At 43.2% G+C, this 26929-nt stretch overlaps 1 protein-coding gene across 3 annotated transcripts in view; it reads left to right on the forward strand.

Moving 5' to 3' along the window:
* Window positions 1–26929, forward strand: part of UNC5C (unc-5 netrin receptor C) — a 275494-nt gene that overhangs the window by 224876 nt on the left and 23689 nt on the right. For 2 of the 3 annotated variants that reach the window (XM_075090795.1, XM_075090797.1), the window contains exons 8-12: window positions 9485–9541; window positions 11002–11193; window positions 12459–12803; window positions 15666–15753; window positions 24782–24950. In XM_075090795.1, coding sequence (XP_074946896.1) covers window positions 9485–9541; window positions 11002–11193; window positions 12459–12803; window positions 15666–15753; window positions 24782–24950 — 851 coding nt within the window. The remainder of the gene's footprint in view (window positions 1–9484; window positions 9542–11001; window positions 11194–12458; window positions 12804–15665; window positions 15754–24781; window positions 24951–26929) is intronic. The other variant, XM_075090796.1, reaches the window with a different exon arrangement.

A 26929-nucleotide genomic window follows, 5' to 3' on the forward strand; every position in this document is an offset into this window, starting at 1 on the left:
CCTGATATCATATCTGACCTTCAGCATCATTACTGCAGACATGAAGGTCTTTCTTTAGAATAGCAAATATAGGAAGAAGCTGGGCACATTCTTTCTGAGAGCTTTTTTTGCAGCTCCAGGGACTTTATTTGTTGTTGGGTATTTGGGGGTTTTTTTAAGTTTTAAGCACCACAAATAAGATACAAGATATCTGTCAGCAACTAAGCACCACACAGCCGCTCACTCACTCCCTGCCCCCAGTGGGATGGGGAAGAGAATCAGAAAAGTAAAAGTGAGAAAACTCATGGCTTGAGATAAAGACACTTTAATAGGCAAAGCAAAAGCCGCACACGGCAAGCAAAGCAAAACAAGGAATTCACTCACTGCTTCCCATGGGCAGGCAGGTGCTCAGCCATCTCCAGGAGAGCAGGGCTACATCACACATAATGGATACTTGGGAAGATGAACGCCATCACTCCAAACGTCCCCTGCTTCCTCCTTCTTCCCCCAGCTTTCATTGCTGAGCATAATGTCATACGGCCAGGGATGCCTCTCTGGTCAGTTGGGGTCGGCTGTCCCGGCTGTGCCCCCTCCCAGCTCCTTGTGCACCCCTAGCCTGCTCGCTGGTGGGGTGGGGTGAGGGGCAGAAAAGGGCTTGACTCTGTGTAAGCCCTGCTCAGCAGTAACGAAAATATCCCTGTGTTATTGTTTCCTGCACAAAACCAAACCATAGCTCCATATTAGCTACTATGAAGAAAATTATCCCAGCCAAAACCAGCACAATATAACATCATCTTTATATGCTGGAGTTCCAGGGAGAGAAAATGTTAACAGCAATTACAATTCAAAGATTATTCTTAATATTTCTCCTGTGGTAAATCTGCATTAGCAACACATTAAGGGAACATGAAGCCTTACTAAATAGTCAGAATATGGGGTTTATTCTAAGGTTGCTCTTGTACTGTTAAGTGTGCCCCCTTGTAGAAAAGGAAATACCGGAAGTTTGTGCAGCCTCTGGATGGTGGAACCTGCACGGAGCAATTCAAAACTCCAGGATGTCAAATTAAGTCTCCTAAATTCCTTCTCCTAATGTGAAAATATGTGACTGCTTGCCTGTCATAGGGACATGGAAACCTATCGCATTGCAATGCATCTGAGTCAACATTTTGAAAGCTCTTGAAAGTCCCTTTGGAAAGTTTCTTTCGAAAGCTTTGAGCCTTTGCACACTGGCTTGATCATCCAGAATTTCCTTTAAAAATAATGAAGAAATTCTGCAAGCCAGTGATAGCTGTGGGGTTGTGGAGAGGTGATGGTGAGCTAGGTAAGGCAAAAGGAGGCATAAGATGCAAACAGGACTAGTAATGCTAGGTCGCTGCTACAGCCACAGCCCTGCAAACACTGCAGGGGCATATGCCTTTTTTCCTCTTTATCTCAAAAGTGTCTCTTTGTAATGACATTCAGAATTTAGAATTGCTGGATGTCTCTTCTGAGGAATGCAGAGTTTTACAAAATTTGAATCTGGGCTGTCTTTATATTGAGAATGGCATTTTACAGGAAAAGGGAAAGAAGCTGAATTTCTAGTACCTGGAATTTGAAAACAGCGGTGTATTTTTTACCTCTTGATATCCACTGAACTCAAAAATCAACTAAACCAAACCAAAATTTAAAAAAAGAAAAAGGGTCCTAATGTTATTTGATTCCAAGTCTTCAGGATAATTTCTGAGGCTGAGACTGATTATAGAAAATTTAACCCAAACCCAAAGATTTTAAAGAAAATTCTGAGCCACCAGAGCTTGGAAAAGAGGAGTATAACTGAATTAATGTTGAAAAAACCCTCATCATGGGCATTAAGAACAGAGCAATTGTGTGCATGTTGTTTGAGTCTGGTATGAGAAAAGTGACCAGCTTGCTGGCTTTGAGTTATTAAATACTGGAACTCACCTGACGTTTATGTATCACGGAGAAATAAAGGGTTGTTCCAGTAAACTCTCATGCCACAGTGTATGCACCACGTAGCTACTTTAAGTCATCTAAGAACTGTTTCCTTCACATTTTAGGCATCTACATGTGGGAATTAGTCTCCGTTCCTCTGCCCATCATAGCTCTGTGGTTCAGAGCCTGTTGCCAGCAAGAGCTTATTCCTACTTCAGTGTCGCTACACTGGATAAAACCATCAAAGTAGAGAAAGAAAGGAAGCACTTGAATGAGTGCCCTCGGCTTTTCTTCTAGGCAATTTAAGGGCATTGACTTTGGAGCCAAAAGTGGGGAAAGTGCTGTTACAATATATTATGCTCTACCTGTTGAGTTCATTGCGACTGGATGTTATTGAGACATGTCACGTGGCTAGGCTTTCAAAAGGGCCACATAATTATGTGACCTTAGCTCCTTTTGAACTGCTACATAGAGGGTAAAGTAAATGGCGTTTATAGATTAGAAGCAAGTGATCCCAGGCTAAAATATGGTGTATTAAAGAAGCAAGCAGTTATGGCATGCTTTATGCAATCTTCACTTTATTAAATGAAAGTGCGTGTCTCCAGCTCTTACTGACCTTGATGCAGTCTCAAAATATGTATCATTAGCTGTGACAATTTTTCTGCAGGATAACTGTAAATATTTTTGTAAATGTGACCCAAACTGTATAAGCCCTAGTAAATACGTGCCCAGAAAAATCACCTTCAGCTACTCTACTATCTCACCTAGTTACTTGCTGGGAAGAGAGAAAGTAGTTGGGGAAAATACAAACAGAAAACTGGGAATTTTTCTTTCTCTCTTATGTGAATATTTTATTTTTTTGCAAGCACCAGAGTAAAATATTTTCATAATCTGATCAATTCATGCTAAAATTGATATCCATTAATACAAACTGAGCATGACTAGAAAGCTGGCAAAATCTGTTAAGGTCCAAAAAGGGGAACCATTTGCAAAGTTCCCTCTGCATGAAGCCGTGACCTAGTGTATCATACCACAGGGATAAAAGCTGATTTTAAAATATGCCAGTTTGCAGGCCAAAGCAGTGTATTCCCAGGGCTTTCTAGGTAAAATCAAACACAGGATTTCAGGATGCCCTTTGTCACGATACTGAGTTCCCAGTCGGAGCACCGTGTGTGTATATATGCTGAGGAGGTAGATTCTTCCCCAGTGGAAAAAAAGAGAGCTTAGAAAAGTACTTTTGGTGGCTATTTGGTGACACTCTGTTTCAATTTCAGTCTCAAGGGAGTCCGTGCCGTAATCTCTGCACAATTATCTTTCATAGGTGTGAGATTCTCCATTCCCAAATGCTTCATTTTCCCCCAACTTGGCAGAAGGTTTATCTAACTCCTCCCAAGGCAAATTGCAGCAGATGAATTAATGCTGTAAAACGGGTCATCCTGTCTATCTGTCAAAACTAACCCCCTAAGGCAGATGATCCCACACATGCAGACTCAACCCCCCATTGAGTCTCCTGTGGCCTCTGGCACAAATGTGTTTTCTGAAAGTCAAAGTAAGGCATGTGGGACCAGAATGCCCAGGCTGGACTTCCAGTGTTTGAGGATAATCTGCCTTCACTAACTGAACCAAACTAATTAAATGAGCTTCAAAATCTATTTAGTTAAATGGACAGAGTTCCCCAAATGAACACAAGTGCGACTGATGCTGAAATTCAGTTAAACTAAATTGATAAAAAGCCTGCTCAAGTGTTTTCTATATACCAACGTTGGACTGTTTTATCTTTTCAGCGCAATCTGACATTTACCCTTCTTCACTTTTCCCAGTATTACATCGTTATAAAGGTGCTTAAATTGCTCTTCACATGCTTTATAGAAAAAGAATAGGCAATGCCTACATAACGCATCTTTATAATGATACATCTGCATTTGTACAAAGGATTTGTGCCAGTGTAATTATGTTAGTTAAAAAAAAAGCCCACCTTTAATGCTTAATAGAAGCACTTCCACAGGGACAAAAGTGTATTTACAAGCCTGAAGTGGAATATAAAGTAGAATGCATGGAGAAACATCAACTTAATTAAAGGCTTTTTAATGGATGCATTTACCATGCAGTTCCAGTGGTGCAATTTCTGTGCGTTAACCCAAATCTCCCACTGATTCTCCAGATATGACATAGGGTGAGATGCTTGTAAAATGAGGGAAATAAATATCCACTTTTGGTAAGCCTCTGAGAGCCTCAAACAGAAGGGACTCTGCAAGTGTAAAGTATGATTATTACTATTTTACTCATCTAGCAGTAAGTTACACAACAAAACATCAAAAGCCCCTTTGAAAATGTACATTTCCCCAACAAGCTGTAGGAAAAAGCTTAAATTACTTTTCTCAAAGCAAGTAGCTCACTGTGAAACCAGCTGCTCTGAGTGTGAGTCAGCAGCCTCAGCAGCCTTCCCAGAGTCAAACCCACCAGCACCTTTCTAAATTCACCCTCGTTAAAAATTTTGATGATCCTGGTAGTAGTCCCTCAGGTACTTGCCAAGCAGCACTGTTGATACAAGGAGGGAAAAAAAACACACAAGAAAAAGATCTCTTTTCACTGCAGTTACTTTGAAGAGAGGAAGGAAGTCATTCTTTATTATTTCAGTTACTAATCCCAGCAGGTTTGCATCATTATCTGATGAAAATGTCCTTTCTCATTGTTTGAAGGCATAGTTGGAGGGACCAGTGTGAAAACCAACTTTCTAAAGCAATACCTGTGCTCTTGTGCTGGGAGCATGGCAATAACCCTACCTCCTGCCCCAGTGCAAGGTGCAAGCCTTCCCCTTACTGCTGCCACTGCAATGCCTGCTCCCTTTTGGAGGACCGCTTTCATGACAGAGGAGTGTTTAAAAGTAGTTTTATTTTAAAAACTCCTGCCCAAATGGCAGAAGGCATCTGTAGTTACCATGTTTCAGTGATCTTTGACAAATCTACTTAATTTGCAAGTGTAAGTGGAGCTGGCATTTGACCAGTGGATGGCTGGGGTTGCCAGCTCGGCAGGCGTGCTGAAAGTCAACCCTAGGTAAGGTCTCTGCTAGCTTCAGCCAGGGAAGCCTGCTCACATACTGTGAACAAACAGGGTTGTATGACCACCACAGCATAGCTTGTGTAGTGCCATCACCTCAACAAGGACTTTACATCCAGCACGAGTGGCCACCTACCCACCTACAGCTAGGTTGGTCAGCTGTGACTCTGGACCCTCAGCAAAAAATTGGCATGCTCTTGACTCAAACACATGGCATCTCACTCAGCAGCCCTTAACCCTTCCACTTCAGCCATGCCTTCCCTCTATGTAAAACACATGTTCTTCAGGATAAAAATGTGTCCTCAGAGAGACTTGTGCAAGCCTGGTTATGTTTGCACAGGAACAGTTGGCTGGAGCTGTGTACTTTGTTCAGATCACACCACACACAGGAGAATGTGGCCAGCAGGTGTAGGGAAGTGATCATCCCCTTGTACTCGGCACTGGTGAGGCCGCACCTTCTATACTGTGTTCAGTTTTGGGCACCTTAGTATAAGAAGGACATCTAGCTGCTTGCGTGTGTCCAGAGAAGGGCAATGAAGCTGGTGAAGGGTCTGGAGAACAAGTCTTATGAGAAGTGGCTGAGGGAGCTGGGGTTGTTTAGCCTGGAGAAGAGGAGGCTGAGGGGAGACCTTATTGCTCTCTACAACTACCTGAAAGGAGGTTGTAGTGAGGTGGGTGTTGGTCTCTTCTCCCAAATTACTAGCAATAGAATGAGAGGAAATGGCCTCAACTTGCATCAGGGGATCAGGGCAGTTTTAGATTGGATATTAGGAAAAATTTCTTTACTGAAAGAGTGGTCAGGTGTTGGAACAGGCTGCCCAGAGAGGTGGTGGAGTCACCATCCCTGGAGGTATTTGAAAGACATGTAGACATTCAGGACATGGCTTAGGAGGCATGGTGATGTTGTGTTGACCATTAGACTTGACGATCTTAGAGGTCTTTTCCACCCTTAATGATTCTATGAATCTATGAATAAAATCAAGCTCACTTTAATAAGCATGTTGGTTTGTGAGGCTAATGGAAGCAGCAATCAGTATCCTCACCTCATCCTCCTGTTTTAATAACGTGCCTTTGAATACATACACAAGACCTTTCTGCTGAAGAAATTGTTGTCACTCTTATGTTGCTGCAAGGGTTCTCTCCATAGTTATCAGTAAGAGAATCTATGCAAGCTTGTAAGATGCAAATAAGTATTTGTGACAAACAGGGTCTGTGAAGAGGTTGCAATGAGGTAAAGTTCTTTTAGAGTATTTGAGGACCACACTTGTTTACTTTGCTGAAAAGACTTGAATTTGGATTTCCATTTTCCCAGGCAGAGAGAATGCTTTCAATAACATCACAGCTAAACTAGTCCTTTGTGCCTGTTGAGTGACAGTTCCTAGATCACTTCAGATGTGGCAGGAATGACACACAACCTTGAATGCAAAACTTGCAGCTGAAATGCAAAGTAAGGAGAGAGGAATAGCCTTTCTGGCTCTGTGCAGGTGAGCTCGAGCTCTGTGGGTGATGCAGAGCCAGGGGACACATGCTGTTGTGTGCCAGCTCCCCCGAGAACATGCCGTGGCACATGAAATGCAGAGAGATATCTTCAGTTTTCCCAGTAGATTTGAGTATGAGGCAAAAAGGCGTTCAGAGGTGCAGCCACCTTAAATTCCACCTTGTCCTTGTACCTTTTATTTCCTTCTGGCTGCCTCTTGGTCTCCAGAGACCTCTTGCCAAAGGAAATACTGGGCATAAGGCTATAGCTGAAATTGAGGTTGACTAGATATGGGCCTCCGAATGTGTCTGGGGGGTAAGTGGGGGGTAACTAGGGTACTGTAATTCATGCTTAGACTTGCTGAGCACTCACTCAAGCTCCCAGAAGTTGCTCTCCTGGCTTCTTATGGCCAATACCTGGAGTACACTAGTAGAGGTAGGAAGCGGTTATTGTGAAAGATTGAATATGTGTGTTGAGAGTACACATAGGTGAACTCGACTCAAAGAACCAAATAAATTGATGTAAGAACATAATATTTCTAAAAGCAATTATAAAGCTGGAATCATTGCTGTGAAATAAAGTTTTAAATAGATATTACAGGCAATATAGTGTGTCCCATGATGCCTCAGAAGAAACATCATCATCAAAAAGCAGCTCTTCTTGCTCTGGTGTGGTGTGTTGTCCCTGCATGGATGCCAGGTGCCCACCAAAGCTGCTTTATCACTCCCCTCCTCAGCTGGACAGGGGAAGACAAAATATAACAAAAGGCTCGTGGGTCAAGATAAGAACAGGGAGAGATCAGTCACCCATTACCGTCACGGGCAAAACAGACTTGACTTGGGGAAAATTAATTTAATTTATTACCAATCAAATCAGAGTAGGGTAATGACAAATAAAACCTAAATCTTAAAACACCTTCCCCTTACCCTCCCTTCTTCCCGGGCTCCACTTCACTCCCAAATTCTCTACCTCTTCCCCCTCAGTGGCGCAGGGGGATGGGCAATGGGGGTTGCTGTCAGTTCATCACACATTTCTGCTGCTCCTTCCTCCTCAGGGGAGGACTACTCGCACTTTTCCCCTGCTCCAGTGTGGGGTCCCTCCAATGGGACACAGTCCTCCATGAACTTCTCCAACGTGGGTCCTTCCCACGGGCTGCAGTTCTTCACAAACTGCTCCAGCATGGGTCACCCATGGGGTCACAAGTCCTACCAGCATGGATTCTTCTCTCTGTGGGTCCACAGGTCCTGGCAGGAGCCTGCTCCAGCTTGGGCTTCCCACAGGGTCATAGCCTCCTTTGGGCGTTGACCTGCTTTGGTGTGGGGTCCTCTGTGGGCTGCAGGTGGATATCTGCTCCATCGTGGACCTCCCTGGGCTACAGGGGGACAGCCTGCCTCACCATGGTCTTCACCATGGGCTTCAGGGGAATCTGCTCCAGCACCTGGAGGGCCTCCTCGCCCTCCTTCTTCACTGACCTTGGCATCTGCAGATTTGTGTCTCTTACATATTCCCATTCCTCTCTCTGGCTGCTGTTGCTGTTCCACAGGTTTGTTTTTATTTTTTTTACCCATCTTAAATACATTAGCCCAGAGGCGCTACCACCATTGCTGATGGGCTCACAGAAGCCACCCCTGTAGCCCCTCTGCTACCAAAACCTTGCCTCGCAAACCCAATACATCTTGTAGTTCAGTTAAGGTAGCATTTATGCAATAGTTAATGTCTAGAAACTGTGGGGGAAGGTATGTCTATACCTGTGATTGGGATAGACTGTATCTTCATTAGCAAGCAGTGCAGCCAAGCAGGAAGAGCTATGTAAAGCACAACAGATGCCAAGCACCCAAACTCAAATCTTTCTGGGAGCTGGGGATTATTATTGCTTCGATCTGCCTGTAATGTGGTCCTGTGCATTAGGCACGCACCAGGAGTGCATTTTCCAGTGTCGTTGCACCTTCAGGGAGTCCCCAGCCACGCAAGCTCTTCGCAGTGCAATCCAAGGGGACCAGGTGAAATTCCCTTCAAAAGCACTGAAGGGAAGGTGATGGAGGAGGAGTACCTTCTGTCTTACACTGACTCTGATCCCGTTCCTTACAGCGGCAACCCAGCTTACTTTGGATTTGTCATTTACCTTTCTAGCAGGGTGGGACTTGGAGCATTTCACTTGTTTCCTGTATGGATGGAAAGCAGCTGGGAGGTGCTTAGCGAGTTCTGATGACTTGTGTGCGAACTAAGCAGCTCCAGCATACCGTGCTGTAGGAGCTGCAGAAAGAAAAGACAAAGGAAATGATCTCTCTTATTTATACGTTCTGAAATACAGCTGTAAATTGTGTTATGATTTTGTCGATATACGGTGCTTGCAAAGATTTCAAATAAATAGTGTTATGACCCCAGGGGCCTTATTGATTTTGTAATAATTTCGGAGGGAAGCCACTCAGTTTCCCTTTTGCTGACAAATTCTTTACTCCCTGAGGTATTCCTATTGAACATGTATTAAACACAGGATAAAATAATTCCAGGGAAATACAGAGAGAGGGCTTTGTGCATGGACTCTGCTCAGCGAATGGGTATTTAACCTCTGACCAGTGACGACAGGTCTCCTTTAGCTCTATTAGATCAACAGCAAGCTACTATAATTAAATAAAAAAACTGTTTAGAGCCTCACCGAACATGTCCTGGGAATTAAAGCATATGGCAGGGATAGGGAAAAAGACTTTCCATATGCTAATGACCCTTGATGTCTGAAATAAATTAGATCCATTAGAGTTTATGCTCAATAAAAGAAAGACTTTAAGCACTCCAAAGTTAGTGACTCGAGACCGATTTTGGCTTAGAAATTTAATCTGCCTGCTTATTAATTCTTACTAAGGCTCTGGAGGAGGCAGAGGATGCAAAATCATAATTTTGTGCTGTATCAGAATTTTAAAGTGCTATCAGTTTCTTTTCCTTCTTTTTTTTTTAATTAAACCATTTTTCATGCTTCCCTTTTTTGTTCTCCTCATTAATTTGATTTTGTTCCCATTTTTGTTTAATTTCTTTCTTTTTAAGGTTTCATTTATCCTATTTCAACTGAACAGAGAACCCAGAATGAATATGGATTTTCTTGTAAGTTTAATGTTTGATTTTACATTCCTGGATGCTAATTTGATGCTGTTCCTTGGATAAAGCATTACTATTATGCCAGCTCTGTGTGACTAGGCAAAGTGGGGCCTATTCAGCAGAGTAAGTGGCGTGCTGCTTGTTTGACAGCAGTCGCAGCCTTTCGCTGTCAGCGGGTTGACACAGATAATGGCCCTTATGCACGAGGAAGGTGGGAGAAAATGCTGCCTCAGACACAGAAACTGGAGAGAATGAACCCTCTTCTCATTAAAATTTCCTTAGCAAATGGAAGAAATGTGGTGGAGGGGTAATTTTTCTTTGAGCTGGAACTTGGGGATCTGCTTCCTGAACGGCTGAGATAAAAAATGTGATATTGAAGCTCTGTTAGCTAGGAGCGTACAGAGATTGATCAGTCCCTTTCAACATCTGCCAGCTCTCACCTCTGCACTGGAGGGCAGCCTGTCTTAAATGGCTAGAAGGCAGGGAGCAAAAAGATAAAATAAAAACTACTTCACATGCTTCAAACTAACAAAAATGGAGTACTAAAAAAGTCTGATTTGTTTTTGCACTTTCCTTTTTCATTACACCATCTCTAAAACTGGGATTCTTCATTGTATAAAAGCACATCAAATTTTGGTCATATATTCAGACCTTTTAGAAAAAATTGTCTAGTGGATAATGATGCTAGAGATTAGCCTGGAATTAGTGCCAAAGATACGGTATAAGCAGCTAGTAGAAATATCATAGCCATTTTCTCACAAGACAGCTCTAATAAATCTGGGTTCCTTTTCGTAAATTGCCACATTATTTCTTGTGCTTGCTTCGGCTTTTGCCCAAATACAGATGTGTTAATGCCAGTGATGAGAATTCAGTGTTTGATTCTCTGCTTTACTAGATTATTTTTTAAATGGGAAATGGATGGAAAGAAAAATGGCTTGACACATTAGAGTTCAAAAAAAACAAACTCAGAGATTCATCCTGATATTCCAGGTATTTCATAGAAAATTGATGTTGTTTTTTTTTTTACTTTTTTTTTTTAATTGAAAAATAAGGCTTCTGAAGTTTAAAAACCCATAACTTTTTTGTTTGTTTGTTATCAGATGAACCACTAAATACCAATACTATGACACTATGTCATTAAGACATACTACTTTATTTCATAGGGGGAATTTGCTTCATGAGACTAGGTCTATAACATGTGTTATGCTTAGTAGTTCACAGCCTGGGTAGTAGATAGATGAATGAGTCGATAGGGAAAGAGTTAGAAGAGAAGATAGAGAGAAATCAAAGATAATTTTCCATCAAAAGGGCATAGACCTGTTATATAGCTTTGGAAATGGTTTTTAAATTAACCTATAAAAAAGGTAGTAAATATCTGCAGGAAACAAGAATAATAAGAATGTGTTTTCTTGAAAGTCCCTGTAAGGAGCACATTTCTTCAAGGTTCCTGGCCTCTCTCCCTCTAGCTGCTCCTGACTCAGATGATGTTGCTCTCTACGTTGGGATCGTCATAGCCGTGATCGTGTGCCTGGCTATTTCTGTGGTTGTGGCCCTGTTTGTCTATCGCAAGAACCACCGTGACTTTGAGTCAGATATTATCGACTCCTCGGCACTAAATGGGGGATTTCAGCCTGTTAACATCAAGGCTGCAAGGCAAGGTTAGTTGTCATTTCACTCCATGTTGACCAATTCAGGGAGATGCTATAAGGTTATGGTCTCTTGGGCTCCATGAATGATATTCGTTGGATGCTGGTTGGCACTTCATAAAAGGGAGAAAGATTATATCCATTTGTTTCTGATGGTCAAGTGCTCAAAACCCACGTTGGCATTTTTCAGATGTGCTCAAGAGCATAAAGCAAAGGAATTTAACTTCTGAAGAGAGAGTGTAAAAGCAAGAGTGAAACACAGAGACATTTATGGAAATACAGGTCCAGCTCAAATTTAAATCAAAGGCAAAGCTCTGACAGAAACAACGGAGGCAGGATTCATCACAGGAGTGATATTACAGTACAGTAATTCTAGCACATCTTCCTCCCCTTTTTTTCACTAATAGCCTTTTTTACTGTACCCTGTCTCCACAGGCGTAAATAGTAGTTTAAGAAGTACTGTACTTTCAATAAACAATGTAGAAGAAGTTGCAGTAGAACACTATTTAATAATGTGTGTTTTTGTCACTGGTGCATAACAGCTGGGTTATTTCCAGACTTCACTGGCCAGAGAAAAAAGCACTCTAAAGTTAGTGCTGGCTTTTTCAAGGCCTGTGTTTAGTCTGTGGAGATCCCTTTTGTTCCCAAAATGTATGCAAAAGGAATAAATCGAAGTAAGAGTTAAGATGACAAGAGAGTTGTTGTATGGAAGATTAGCAGAAGTGCCATTTTGTTTGCTGGGGATACTTTTAAAACAAATCCCCAAAAACTGTGATGCAGGTACTAATCTCCCACTGCAGGGTGCCGTGAGCATGATGACATTGTAGATTTGTTCTGTCTTTCATTTCAGGAATGCTATCATTAGGCCAATTACATAAACTGGTTAATGATTCTGACTTAGCATTTAGGGAGGGGGTATTAGTTAGTAAAACTAGATCTGCTGGGTATGGAAAGCATCTTGCCCTGAAGCTAAGCGTGTCATACTGAAAATATGAGTGCAGCCTGGAAAAATAATCCCAATGAAAAATCCTTAGAGCAGAAACGTGCTGTACTTTTCTATGACAATTAGATTCCATAGCGGCTGGGGCAATACAAGCCCTGGGAGTTTGCTAGAGAGACGCATGAAAGAGGAGACCAAGGTCAGTCTGCAAGGACTTTGTGTATCTTAACCTTTGATATGAAATGAAAAATGCAGAATGGAAACCTGAATTGTTACCCAGAAGAAAGTCATCAGAACAGAGAAGTAATACGGTTCTGCCTTCTCATCTCCAATGCAGACCTCCTGGCGGTACCACCAGACCTCACTTCTGCTGCGGCCATGTACAGAGGTCCTGTTTACGCCTTGCATGACGTCTCTGATAAAATCCCAATGACCAATTCTCCGATCCTGGACCCGCTGCCCAACCTGAAAATCAAGGTTTATAACACCTCTGGTGCAGTCACTCCCCAGGACGACCTCTCTGACTTCTCCTCCAAGCTGTCCCCGCAGATTACACAGTCACTGTTGGAGAATGAGACCCTGAACATGAAAAACCAGAGCCTTGCTCGGCAAACAGACCCATCGTGCACTGCATTTGGGACCTTCAACTCTTTAGGAGGTCACCTAGTAATTCCCAATTCAGGTAAGCGTTAGCCGTGTTGGTTTAAAGGCTCAGTTGTTCCGTGTTTTTAAATGGGGTCAGCTTGCTTTTATGCAGGAAGAAGCAGGGTCACTCCTGGGACTCTCCTTTTCTTTGTTCATAGCAAACAGATGTTTTTTTCCTCCCATTCAGGTCTACCAAGGTACTTCAGATATTCTTTTCCCAAAGTCCTGGCCACCTTTTTAGCAGAATATTGCAGGGTTTTTCACCACTTTCTGAGACGCAAGGCTTCAGAGCTTCACTGTCTGAAGTGAGATTCAGCATCCTTGACCTTTTCCTTTCATGCAGCTCTAGAAAAGGGACTCTCAGCCAGAAAGCCTCAATCTTGTCATCACACATCAAAAAGACAAATTAATTAAAAAACAAATCAGTTTTTCCACGTTCAATTCATTGCAGACTGTGTGGTATTGAAGTAGGACAGCAGAATACTAATTTTTGGAATGTATTTTTCCTGCACATGTTACATACCAAAGGAGAATAAGGCCCAAAAGTCTCTTTTCTATGTTTCTCTCCTCATTATATGTATTGTTGACTTGTTTTACGACTAGGAAAGAGGGGGACCGAGCAGTGAGTGCTTTTTGATGTAATTGCGAAGTGCTGCTCAGACTTTTTTCATACAGTATGAGGCCAGGCTGCCGGGCCCCCTTCAAGCCACCCAGGCACTGGGAGGCAGTTTCAGAGCATCCAGGGAGCTCCTGGGCAGCCTTGGCAGAACTCAGCTCTCACAGCCAGACTTTTTAGGAGAGCCATACTGGTGTTTGGTCCCTAAATGAAGTGCTGATGTTCAAAGGAAGTTCAGCACCTAGATGTTCCCCATGGGTTTGGCACGCTAAAGAAGAGCAACAGTAACATCTGAAGTGGGGTTGAATCAAATGCATAAAACACTGGATGTAGGTGATATGCAGGCTATACAGTGGTCAGGAGTCCCCCTGCCAAGTTTCTCTGGACTTCTGAGTCCAGGTAGGACCACAGTACATGTGAGACCACACTCCCTGATGAGACAGCTCAAGGTCTCACAGCTCTTCTGCCTTCCTCCTTTACATCTGGTGGTCAGGTCTTGGCCATTTTACAACATAGTGCCCTGACCAAGGAGATAGTGCCTACCCTTGTCTCTTGCTCCTTTGCTGGATCTTTTCTTGGTTTTTGACGTTATGGAGAAAGCAAAACACTTAGATGACCTGGGATCTAGGACATAGCCCCACACTGCCCAGGAAGCACCCAAAAGTGGTGAGTGAGGAGTAGCCCTCCTTTCTGAGCTACTGTGGGACAGGGGGCAAAAACAGTTATTAAATTTAAAAGCCTGAGTGAAAGCTGAACTAGTTAAAGCAATCTGGTGCTGACTGCTGAGCAATGTTGAAAATTCATGCTATACAATCCTGGATTTCACATTTCTGTAAGTAGCAGCTGAAGGTAGATATTAATACCGAGGTTTCTTATGCCATGGTGGTGCGCGCTGTCAGCAAAGTCTATTAGTCACATATATTAATGTGTAGCAATTTGTAAAGGGAGAAAATGGTTATTTATGCTGTAATCCCTTCAAAATTATTAAAATAAATTGTGTAAAATGTATCAGTCTGTCTACCACTAACATGTATGCCTCCATGCTGCTTCTAGATGTATGTATATCCTAGTGATATGATCAAAGCCCTTCATTTATGCTACACCTGCCCTGTTACAGCTGAGAAAATGCACAGTTGAGGTTGTAACAGGCCTGTAAAGGAACAAGTGTCAGAAGGCATTTGTGGAAAATGCTTTCTTAGCTAATCCCTTCCCTTCAAAGCCAGGTATGGGACTGAGCCCCTGTACACCAACACATGGGAGGGCACCAGCATAACAAAACCATGTGTGCTAATGGCTTACAATATCCATGAGGTGAGACAAGGCCATGCAAAGTTTCTACGTAGCCTTTCCTGTGCAGATATATATATATATAAAAATCATCTGCCTGTAGGTTTGTTTTCAGCGATGTAGTAATAACTGTATTAAAATCCTTGCCACTGATTCCCAGCTAATCCACATCTGCAAAGACAGCTGGCTGGGATGTGTCCAGCAGAGTGAAATAGCTGGTTCGTGTGCCATGTTTGTCATGTAACGACAGGACCCTCTGTTTTCTGGGGAGTCACTTGCTATATTTCTGAAACTGCAGTAGTGTAAGAACAGTGTTTTGTAATCAAGTGTGCAGCTAATCATCACTGAAAAGGGCACAGAGCATATTTGCCCACATTTTTTTCATGGTTGGATACCAGAATTTTGAGCCACTCTACAGGACTAGGCACATTCAAAATACCAAGAAGCCCAATTTTGTCTCCCTGGTAGTCTAATTACAAGCTGAGTGCATTAAAAGACAGGATGCCAGTCACAGAGGCCATCTTTCAAAAAACAACTAGTTCTTGTTGCTTCCTGGGGCAGTGCTGCACTGCCTTCTCTTCCTGATTTTAATTAAGTAAGAATTGCCTAGGGAGAGATGTCCCGTTACAGCTGTTGGAAGTTTTAGTCACAGTTGTTCACTTTTCCATCATTTTACAAGGTAAGCAGCAGTGTAACCATCTGTCTGCTCTTTAAATACAATAAAATGGAAGGGAAGAAAATCCTCTTCTCCACTTCCCTATTTAAGTGCCAACACACAAGACAGATAAGAACAGACCAGCTGACCTCTGGAGACACCAAGGTTGCAGTGAATACTTTGTCTCCCGAGTTGCTGAGGTCATTTAGAGTCTGCTTGCAAGGTTGGGTGAGAATCTGGCATTGCAGGCTTCATCTTCTGCCTCGCCTGTCACTCCCCTTCACAGGCCCACTTTCCTCTTTTTTCTCCATTTTTTCTTTTGTGTCTCTTCTGTTCTGCAGGAGTAAGCTTGCTGATCCCAGCGGGGGCCGTTCCACAAGGAAGAGTCTATGAAATGTATGTGACAGTTCACAGGAAGGAGAACATGAGGTAAAATACTGCCTTTATTTGCTTGTGCATTAACAAAGGGGAAAGACGTAGTAACTAAAGACCTGTGGTAATGTTTATGCAAAGTCAACTGCATTGAAGCTATTTGCTGACTTGGAGTTAAATGCGAGCAAAGCCAAGGATAAACGTTGCCACAAAACCAGCTGAAACTTCTGTTTTTCTAACCAAGTATTGCATTCTGCATCAAGCCCTCCAGCTGGGGGGATGCTGAATCGTAGCCAGAAGTAAGGAAAATGCGCCAGCGTGAGTTTGGTGTGGCAGAGAAGGTGTGAAGTAATCTCTTAATAAAGACCCATGCTGAAGAGAACAGCGGAGCAAGGTGACAAATCTGCTCAGCAGAGGGACAGGTGCCTGAGCACCTGGCCTGGAAAATGTGTCCTATTATAATGAAAGTGAATTTTTTTTTACCCTTCATGGTCTTGGCTAGTCCATGTAGTGAAGAGGATTGGAGCCAAAGATTTTGGTGTCCTTCACCCCTCCTTGCTCCAAGGTAGAAGTAAGCAAGTAGTTGTCCTGCTTAGCCCCAGGCACAGCATGCCAAGGGCGACCCAGAGCCGATGCTGGGATGACCCCTATTGTTCTCACCTGTTATCTGCATGTGTGGCCAACTCATATTCTAGATCTTAATGTCTACTGAATGATTGGGCAGCCTTGGTGTAAAAAAGCAGTTTCCAAAAATGTCAGGTTACTGTTTGAAGCCGTTTAGGAAAACCTAAAGAAGAGAAAGGTGAGATCTTAGTCTGCAGAATGGACTCGTGCACAAAGGCTGAATGGCAAATGTGAAGCTAAGCAGTCATTACACAGTACTTTGCCTCTTTCTCCTCCTCATAGCTAGATTCATTTTTTGGCTCAGCCCCTTAATGGCTTTTATTATGTGCTAAGCCACAGCTGTTTATACACTGCGTGATATTGAACACTATTCTTTAGCTTGGTAGTCTTTCACCCGTGCTAAAATAATCTGCTTAAAGAAAAAATAAGTAACCCCTCCGCCCACCTTTTTGCATACATTATTCATCACCTGCTCTTTGAAAATAGATAATTGCAGCTACAGGAGAAGTGTCTCTGCTCGTATCTAGTATTGATTGTATTCGTATTACTTTTGGCTCTGTTTTAAAGACACGTATAAACATCATTGAAAAGGACTTTTTCCTGCAGAAGGAAAAATAATTAAAATCAGATGGCATCCCTTTTATTCAGCTTGCCTCCAAACCTCCCTTTTTAAAATAGCTAATTCTTCCCAAAGTATTTCATTTCATTCCTAGGAGGAGCTATATGTGATTATTTTCTTCCCAGCCAGTTATGGAGGGAATCCCTGCTTCCTTATTCATGCAACTGTGGACAATCAGTGTCATATGCTAGTCTGATTTATTTTCTTTGAGGGCTGTAAAGCCTCCTCTGCATGCTTTGTGATAGGTGTTGCTCAGCAGGTCACATGGGATAGAAGGATAGGTTAACCTGTATTGGGAAAAGCATATTTGGAGCTGTGCTCTGCCAAACTGAGCAAGTGTGCTGAAGCATGCCTGCAGAAGTGAACGGAGAGGTGTGAATCCTCACTTGCAATGAAGACTGCAAAATTATTTCTTTCCCTAAGAGAGGAGAATAGAGAGTGGCCTGCCTTGGCCATCGGGGCAGCAGGGCTCATCCCATCGTGGTGGTAATTGTTTCCTGGGCACACAGATCCCAGCTGATTACTTGATTTATGGCAGCTTTTCAGCCCCCCTCCTGCATGCCAGGCTTTTCATGTTCATGGAGACCAACCACTTCTAGGACATTTAAAATGGAGTTCATTGGGTGTTGTCTAGATCACTTAGAGCCAAATAGTCACTGAAAAGAGGCTTAAACACTGAAGGACTGTAACATCCTCCCCTGTTACCTGCTCCCTTTCCCCAGGTGCCCAGGAGCAGAAAGGGGTCGGTGGCACCCAGCACCCATCTGTAATGGTCTCCTGCTGCAGGACTGTGCTACCAGGCACTTCACTTTCTGTAGCAGAGCTGCAGCTCGGTCAGAGCCTCTTTTTCTGACTGCGTGGGCCACAGATGCTGCTTCATATAATTGGAGCCATATGGGTACCACAAGTTAGTGTGCAGTGTAATTATTTTTTAAAACCGCTGCAGCACCCTTACAGCACTCCAGCAGAGAGTGATAGTCCACAGTAAGGACTAGCTGCAGGCATTCGCTTTTGTGGCCAAGCGGTAACTGGAGTGTGTTCAATAAACCCTGTGAGACCCTATATTTATTTTCATGTGCGTCGTGGAAATGCGTACGGGTTGAAAAGTCCCGTCGTGTGTTGATGTAGTTTGGAAGAGGACCTATAGGAAACTATAAAATGGGTGTTATAATCACAATGAAGGCAGGCTCTTTTTATTGATATACAACTGCCACTGAGATGAGAATGTGGTCCCCATAGTGCTACCCTAAATGGAACCAGTGCAGCAATAGAGAGGCGTACCATCACAGCTCACATATCTCCATCAACTTAAGATTTAGCTCACACTTTGTTTGTAGAAATATGAAACGACTTCTGAACAGTCAAGCTGAAACAGGAAATCTGTTATCCCTCAGAGTCCTGCAAATTCCCCTTTTCCTTCCTTTGTTTTCCTAATATATTTCCCCAGTTAGTCTCTGAAACCTGTAGTATAGACATTTGAGAGACCTCATAACCCAGTAATATCACTCTTTGTGTTGCCTTGCAGATTGGTTAGGAGAGCTTTCCAATACTATTTATTCCATTTCATATCCATCAAAGCATGTGAGAGCAGGAGGGTCACCCTGAAAGAATTATCCTTCTGTGGTGAATTGGGGTTCTGATGGCTTGCAATAAATGCCACTTGGAGGCAGCTGTTTTCTCTAAGTGTGTTAGCGTGCTTGTGGCACAGTGGGTTTCCTCTTTTCCTAGACTGATACTCCAGCAGGCTGGTTTTCCTGCTTCGGCACTGCAAGCTCGTCCTCGTTCTGCCTGTCATTCTGGGTAAGACGGATGGCAAGCGGCTACCAGGCTCTGATCCCTGGCTGGCGTGAGAGATTCACATTGAGCTTATGGAAGGGTCCATGTGCTTTATGAAGGAGCTACAGTGGGGAAAAGGATATCTATGTATATACATGTGTTTGTACACATACATGTATGTGTGTGTATATAGATACATACAAGCCTATGAGAATACTTTATAACTACCTGCAGGTTTCTGTCTTGAAGCTCCTTGGCTTTTTCAACGGTCATCAGATGCTCTCTCCCTTAGCCTGGGGAAGTATCACTGACTTTGAGATTTGCAAGGAGGGGTACCTTCTTCATCTATAAAATAAACTACTTGTTGTGACCAGTAGCCGACAAGAGCCTATTCCCCTGAGCACCTGTGAGAACCTAGGTCTTACATGATTAAGGATTAAGTAGCATGAGTATAAACCTCCAACATTTGGGATTCTCTTGACTGCCTTGGGTTAAAAAACAAATTTAGCTGTGAGCTAAATTAGTGGAGCTGTGTGCTTCCTTTGGAAACATCTGGCACTGGTCAGTGCTAGACGGGGTCTGGGCCTTGATGGACCACTGCTTTGATTTTGTATGGCAGTTCCCGCATTCTCACGTGAACCCCTGCCGAGCTTGCACAGCTTTAGGTGGAACTACTCTTGCATGCTCTAATCAGAGGCAAGAACTGCACTAAATATGGCACAGTGAAGGACACTCCTGTATAATCCATCACACAGGAGAGGATGCAAATGAAAACGGATGTTGCCATGCCCACAAAATGTGACAACCCTGAAGAACGGAGCAAGCAGTGCTCCTGAAGATCTTGATGGAAAACACATGAATTGTGCAACTTCCAAATTAGCTGCCTTAAAAGAGAGAATAGTTGGTTGAGCCTTGTCAGGATTTGGATCAGTGGTTTCACAGTGTATGTACAGGCTTTATATTAAAGTCACACAGCTGATCAATGAGTTTGATCCAAGGAGCAATGTTGCCTTTTTCACCACTAAAATCTGAGCTTAGTGATGTGAAATAAAAGAAACTGAAGCCTTCCACATCTCATTTCTCCACTTTCCTTGTATTTCCTGTATATCACTTGCATAAACAAAACTACCTTGCAACTCCAGAAGACAATTTCATGAAGTGCCGGTCATTATGACTGGAAGATTCAAAACAAAAAAGGCTAGAGTATGAGCAGAAGGGAAAGAAAACTTTTCAGATAATTTTCATTCCAAAGACAGACTAGCAGAAAAGCCAGGTTCAGTCAAGAATATGAGGTCTGAAACTTAAGAAGGAACACATATTAAAAATAAAGCCCCAGCAATGAAAGGAGAAATACAATGTCTACCCTCTGACTTTTGGCTAAGCTGTGTAGAAGGGTTGCCATCTGTTGCTATGAGTTAGCCAGTCCTCTCTCCCTGCTCCGTCCTGTGCTTCCTGAGCTGCTGTGGTTGCCTGTGACATCTACGCACAGTGCCAGGGAGCGCAATGTAGGCCCACTGAGGAGCAGAGATTTCTCTAGTTGTGCTCACATCTGCTGTCTGATAGCTACCTTAATGAATATGGTCTGGCTTATTACAGGGAGAAGGTTTTGAATGAATAATCCCATTAAGAACACAAATTTGATTGCGAAGGGACCAGAAATAGTGAATAAATGTTTGTTTCCTTTTAAATAAAAGGTGACTGTTCTTGATAAGCGGTGCGGGATGGGACAACATCTAAAAATATCTGAAGACCTTTCAGTTCCTGTTAGCGCCTTTTAATAGCAATGCTAAACAGGGGATTGAATTTTAGTCTCACTCAGATCTTTGTAAAACAAAAACATCTCTTTTGCCTGCAGTGAAGTGTCTCTGGAGTTGTAGTAGCACAGCTGAATGCCCAGTCCCATCTAATCGGTCGTCCCAAGACTGCTGCAAGCCTGAAGTGAAGCACATGCGGATGGGGTTTTTTGGCATTTCGGTTTAGGGTTCTCTTTTGGGTAACAGCCCAGAAGTAGATTCTGGCCCACAGCTTTGAAGATCTCTGCTCAAAGATCTTTCTGCTTTAGAGGAGATAAATCCCTTGCTTTGTATGCTCCCTGCATCTGTGTATGTGCTGGATCTCCTGCGATCCATAGCACAGAAATCGCAGTACTCAGTTACAACAGGCACTTGTCTAGGCTTTGCTGGCGCTGCATCACCTGTTCCGGGAGAAGGTAGAAAATTGCTCGTAATGAATGACTACACAATAACCTGTCTTCAGGGGAATTTGTTGTTTACTAATCCTATCAATTAGTGTTGGGTTTATGCCTCGAAGCAGAAAGATTAATATCTCTTGTATAATATATCTTGCCTACTGCATCTGTTTCTGTTCTCATTAGCTATAGTGAAGCATGATCCTTTTGTTTTAAAATGGAAATTAAAAACAGTCAGAAATAAGAAAAGATCTGTCAAGAGATTTTTGTTCCTTTTTCCTGTCAGTTGTCGTAGGGTACTTCTCTGCTGTACGTGCCATCTTGTGGTTTAGCCTCATTCCTCTGGGTTTCAGGTGTTTATTTCCAAGGGCTCGCTGTAGTCCCTAAGCACCCTGCTATCTGCAGTCACATTAGAGCTGGGTAGAAGAGGAAATTTCACCTCAGCGTGCTCTGACACGCCTTGTCCCGCGCACGGCCCCAGAAATCAGATTTGCTTTTTGCCACTGTGTCATCTTGCAAGTTGACGCCTGCTGTGCTGCAGTAAGCTCACCTGAGATCTTTCTCACTTCTACTGCTTTTCTTTGCTACTGAATAACCATGTTTGGAACTTGTTTTGCTCTGGAAGCGTGAACTGCTGTACAATTAATAGGATTTTATTTCCTACCCATATTTTTGCCCTCTCTGGATCTTTTGCATTATTTTATGGCTCTCATTGTTACTGGCAATAGTTCCTTATTTACTGTTATCTGTAAATTTAATGATTGTGTTGCTATTTGCTTTGCCTTCCACGTTGTGAGTAGAAGTCTTGGCCTCATGGGAGAGGTTTAGCATTCACTTCAATAGAGCTGAGGTTTCACCCATTCAGTGACACTGACCCGTGTTTCACACCACTCAAGATCTTCTCTGCAAGTCATTATATCTCATCTTTTAAAGGCTTAAAGTAGTTAACGTCACTTGCAGTCCCGAAATTGGGGGAGAGATGAGGTGGGTCAGTATCCGCATGAGGTGGGTGGTGGAGGAGAGTCACTGGGAGCAGCAGAGTTCCGTAACTCTGTGGTGCCAGACTCAGGTGCGTGCCTGATTGGCAACTGGGGGCTGCAAAATCAACCCATTTTTCTTCTCTTTGCTCGTCAGAGTTTCCCGTATCATGAACGCCCAGGTCAGGAGCGTGCGTATCTCATCCACTTTGCAATAAACCTCATAAGTCTGGTGACAAAGATGCTGTTTACCAACTTGGGGAAAAAAATACTAAGACTTTCTATTTTTTGCATGTCTTCTGTGTGCTTTTATCCACTTCCCACCTCACTTGCTGACTTGGAGCTCCTCCCGACTTCGTGTTCTGCATCATTTTTTTATACTTGTGTTAATCAGATATAAAAAGTTGCGGCGCAGAAAGATGCCCTCCATCAGAGTCCTAAAATTTAACAGCTAATGAAATTTTGTTACGCAGCAGTGACTAAACTTAATTTTGCTTTAAGACAACTTCAGGCTGTATGATTTATCAGTACCATACTATTTTAATGACCTTTTAGCTTTTTTTAACCGCATGCATCAGTGCTCAGATTCTTGTCAATTTTAACTCATTTTTCACTTAAAAGACACTGTATGAATTTTTTTTTATGGCAGTCATGATATATTCTCTCCTATATTCTTTTTGACTGCTGGTTTTTTAATTCAGTCAAAAAACTATGATAACTTGCATTTTTTTCCTTCCTTCTTCATGGGTCAGTGGTGTTTTAGATGAAGCTAGGTTAACCAGATGATTAAGTCTATAGCTTGTCATATCTGTAGCTTTTCAAACAAATATTGTAATTTTGAAAGATCTTTCTCATAAGACATTATGTTTTATGAAATTTCTTGAATTAGACTGTAGGAGAGTGTTCAAATATCCATTAATGCAGAGGGTAGATGACCTTTAAAAACTACCACTACACTGTGAGTGATTTTTAAGATTCTTGTTGCTTCTTACAAAAAAAAAAACCTCAAGTAAATGAGTCTGAAAAAGAGCCAACATTTTGGTCAAAAACTGCCCAATGATATATTCAGTTCAGCCTTGCAAGAGAGCGACCCCTGATCTTCTTAATCTCAATCTAGAGATCCCTACAGCGTGCGAGAGGAACTGGACTAGGTACTCTATCTGCTAATGTTTCATTTCTTCTCTGTACTCTTTGTTAGGCTAAAATAACCAGCATAATACATGATAGCTGTCCAGATTGTAATATTTTACATCTTTTTTGAAAGGCAGCTATGGCAGCTGTTTATTTCCAGTCCATGGCTTTTCAGAAACAATTGTAAAGTCATTTAGTAAACTCATCAGTTAATTTCCCCAGATGCATGTCATCTGGATTTACTGATTTGCATAGATCTAAACTTTTCTATGCCGGACCTTTATTTTCTCAAATGTTATAAAAACTTCTCACAAGTAGCAACAAGAAACACTTTTCAGTGTGTTTGTCCCACTTTGAAAAAGGATTCCTCAAAAGTTTGTCTTTCATTTTATGCGGGATTAATGGATTATTCAGGGACAAGTAGGTGGGCAAAACTGGGATATGCCTGTGGACATATCTTTGCAACAGCCAGAGTAGGTGCAATAATTTGGATATCAAAACAGCTTCTGTTCTGATTTGGCCTCCGTGAAAATGTTATCTAAGATTACATCTACTTTTTTTTTTTGCTCTTTCTTTTGGTAAAGGCAAGGACTTGAAAAATAAACAGTATTTAATGTTGTTTCAGTTGATTCCACTAAGGCCAATACAGATGTAAACACAAGTATTTGTAAATGCAACGGGGGACTGAACCTTTAGCTGGAGCAGAAGATGGGAGGTCCCGTGGGCAGATCTGGAGTTTAAGTGCAGATCACATCAAACACTTGTAATCTCCTGCTTGCTGGCTTCTGGATCATGAATTTGTCCTCTGTATCATTTAGAGAGGCAGTTGATGAGGCACATTCAGCTGTATTTGTCATACACCAGATGTCAGGATAGTTAAAGTCAGTCATGCTTCCTCTGATTTTAAGCTCCTCCGCAGCTGGTCTGGGATAGTTCACACATGTGCACATACACACACTTGTTTACAAACTACAGTATATGCAATCTATCCTATATATTTGTATGACTTCCCATACCACTCATTCCTAGTTCCTGGCTTTGCAAACGTGCTGGATGTTACCCACGTTTTTAACTGAACAGCTCCAGGTTATCACTAGAAATCTCAGGTTTTGCATGAACGTTTTGCTCTCTGCACTATTCCTTACCATCCGTTTGCCCTTTCTCCCCTGCCGCCAGTGACACCTGCTCCCTGCAGGCATGTTTGCAAAAGCCACTCTAGTAGATCTGAATGCCTTTTAAGTAAAACGGAGTATCAGCCGTTTTGGTGATGGCTCTGAACCCAAACTGCACGTCTCAGATGTGCTGTGTACCACTTACGAGGTTTCAGACATGCTCATTAGTTCAGTCTCTTCCTTTGTTGTTCAATTTTCTCTGTCCAGACAGTAAATAATTCTTACACAAGCCACTGCTCATTTTTGTATGCTGCTAAACAACTGCCAAATGCAGCAGTGACCACATTTCGGCAGTGGGTGAAACAAAGCCTCTGCATATGGTCTGCAAGGATCCTTCAGAGTGGGGGGGTTCTCAGCAAGTGTGGTCTGTAATTCGCTGCCACCTAAACCTGCATTTTGACAAAGGAGCAATATTTGGCAAAAGAAGCCCCACATTTTGGGATTTGGGAAAACAAAACGAAGCAAACAAACCCACCCATTCTTTGCTTGCACAATCTCTTATTTTAAGAGAAGGATTTTTTTGGTTTTACCTACCTGAATGTACCTTTTTTGCCTTTTCAACTCCCTTAATGTATCCATCTTTCTGTCCTGTTGTCAGGCCGCCTGTAGAAGACAGCCAAACCCTGCTGACGCCGGTGGTGAGCTGCGGCCCGCCAGGAGCACTGCTAACTCGGCCCGTCATTTTAACCATGCACCACTGCGCAGAACCGAACACGGAGGACTGGCAGATCCAGCTGAAGCAGCAGGCTGCCCAGGGGCCCTGGGAGGTGAGGCTCCGGAGCTCCAGCCTGTGTGCTGACTGCATGCAGGGCTCTCTGCTAATCCTTCAGCTGCCTTTCCAAACCAGGATGCCTGTATTTCAGGATTGCCGTGTGAGCTGCATGGCTGCTGTGGGCAGGCAGGAGTGCACCAGGTGTCTAAGCTGCCGGGTGCCTATACAGAAGTGCTGTCCTGGGGAAGTTTGGTGTCTCCTAGTTCTGGCTATTTCCCATGAAATAGCCTTGATCACAGGATTTTCACACTTGAGCTTTTGGTCGTGATAGGATTTTGTGCTGAAGTCATGGGGAGAGAAGGAAGAGAAAAGGCAAAAAAAAAAAAAAAAAAGAAAAAAAACTGGCCGGACATAATTTCTGACTCAATTCTAGAAATAAGAAAATGTTTTTTATGGAGGAGTTTGAACTGCCCTGGTTTATAATCTGTTATCAAGAAAGTGAAAATAATGCTGCAAATGAACTGCTTCAGCATCAAGACATCAGCCAGCTTAAAAGTTGTAGGCCTTACTTTTCTTTTCTTTTTCCTTCCTAATCTGCTGGTGGACCACACTTTGATTCAGTTCATGCGGCCAGGATCCAGCTCTGCGCTCTGATAAGTCAGGAGCTGCACAAGTGTCCTGGGAAAGCAGGCTTGGTGGGAGCCTGGAGTGGTTCCTTGCCAGTAGTGCAGGAGGCGGCCCTGGGCCAGCACATCTTCCACTGTAACTGGAGCATAAAGTGACGCTTTCAGCAAGGCTGGGCCATCCTGGCAAAGGCTTCATCTCCAGCTCTGTGGTCCTACGTACCTGCTGCCACCAGTTTGGTCTCACATAATTAGTTTGGCAAGGGCACCGTCTCCTACCGGTAGGTTTAATGAGGGCAGGGTGGCTTTTGGAGGTAGTTGGGCTGACAGCAGCAAGAGTGCTGTGTCCAACGTTACCTTCTAAAGGCTCTTGCTTTTGTCCCCTGCCTGTGGCACTGGCTCTTCCTCACACTGGGTGGGGGTGTGCAGCGAACACGAGTCTGTCTCGCCAACTAATCTGCACCCCACCGGCCTGACTCTTGGCACCGCACATATGTTCCTTATTTGTGTCTGTGTGTTACTGGCACCTCTTCATTTTCTCCCCCGTCCTCCTCCTGCCCTTGACAGAGCAGTTGCTCTGCCGGCCATCCACGTGGTCTGGTGCCAGCACAGCCTCCGCAGCATCCACAGGGTCATCACATAGTGATCTTCTTCCTCTGCTCAATTCTGGAGCAGATCCTCCAAGCTGAGCCCCACACGTGCATGCACGCATGCACATACACACACGTACACATGCATGCAAACCCCTGCAGCATCGCTCAGGGCCAGCACCTCCTGCCAAAGCCGGTTGCTGCTCTAGGAAGGTGCAATCAGCGCAGTAGCATCTTGCCCTCCAGAAGGATTGTGCCACCCCTGCAAACATGGCATGTTGCCTTTCCTGAGACTAGATGCCCGAAGCTTAACAACAAATTTCAGTTGAGCACACACTGCTCAGCTGCCAGATGTGTACGTTGAGCTGCAGGCCTGCAGGCAGTGGGCGTGAAACAGAGGAGTTGTGCCAAGCGTCATGTGGTGCTTGGTGGCTTTGCAAGAGGTGGCCGTCATCCACTGCAGCCTTTTCACTTCTGCTCTCTCTCAAAGCCATTCAAAGCACCTTGTGTTGTGTGCAGGATATTACTCACAGGGTTGAATGGAGAAATTAGCAGGGAAGCTCGTTTCCCTTATACACAGGGTAGGGAGGTTTTCTGCATTCGGGCTGTACCTATTTTTTTTCTTCACCCTGAGTCTCGTCACAGAGGATTATTCCAATGAAGCAGCAGGTGATATTTCATGTAGATGTGGCATTTGGCCGTTGTAGGGGTTACTTCCCTTCCTTGAGTTTTTAGAACTCCTTATTGTCATGCTTAGCAAGTGAAGGGCAGTTATTTCTTGAACACGCCTGTGACTATTGATGTTAAATCATGGTCACTGA

Source organism: Phalacrocorax aristotelis, chromosome 4, assembly GCF_949628215.1.
Source record: "Phalacrocorax aristotelis chromosome 4, bGulAri2.1, whole genome shotgun sequence".
Classification (NCBI taxonomy): domain Eukaryota; kingdom Metazoa; phylum Chordata; class Aves; order Suliformes; family Phalacrocoracidae; genus Phalacrocorax; species Phalacrocorax aristotelis.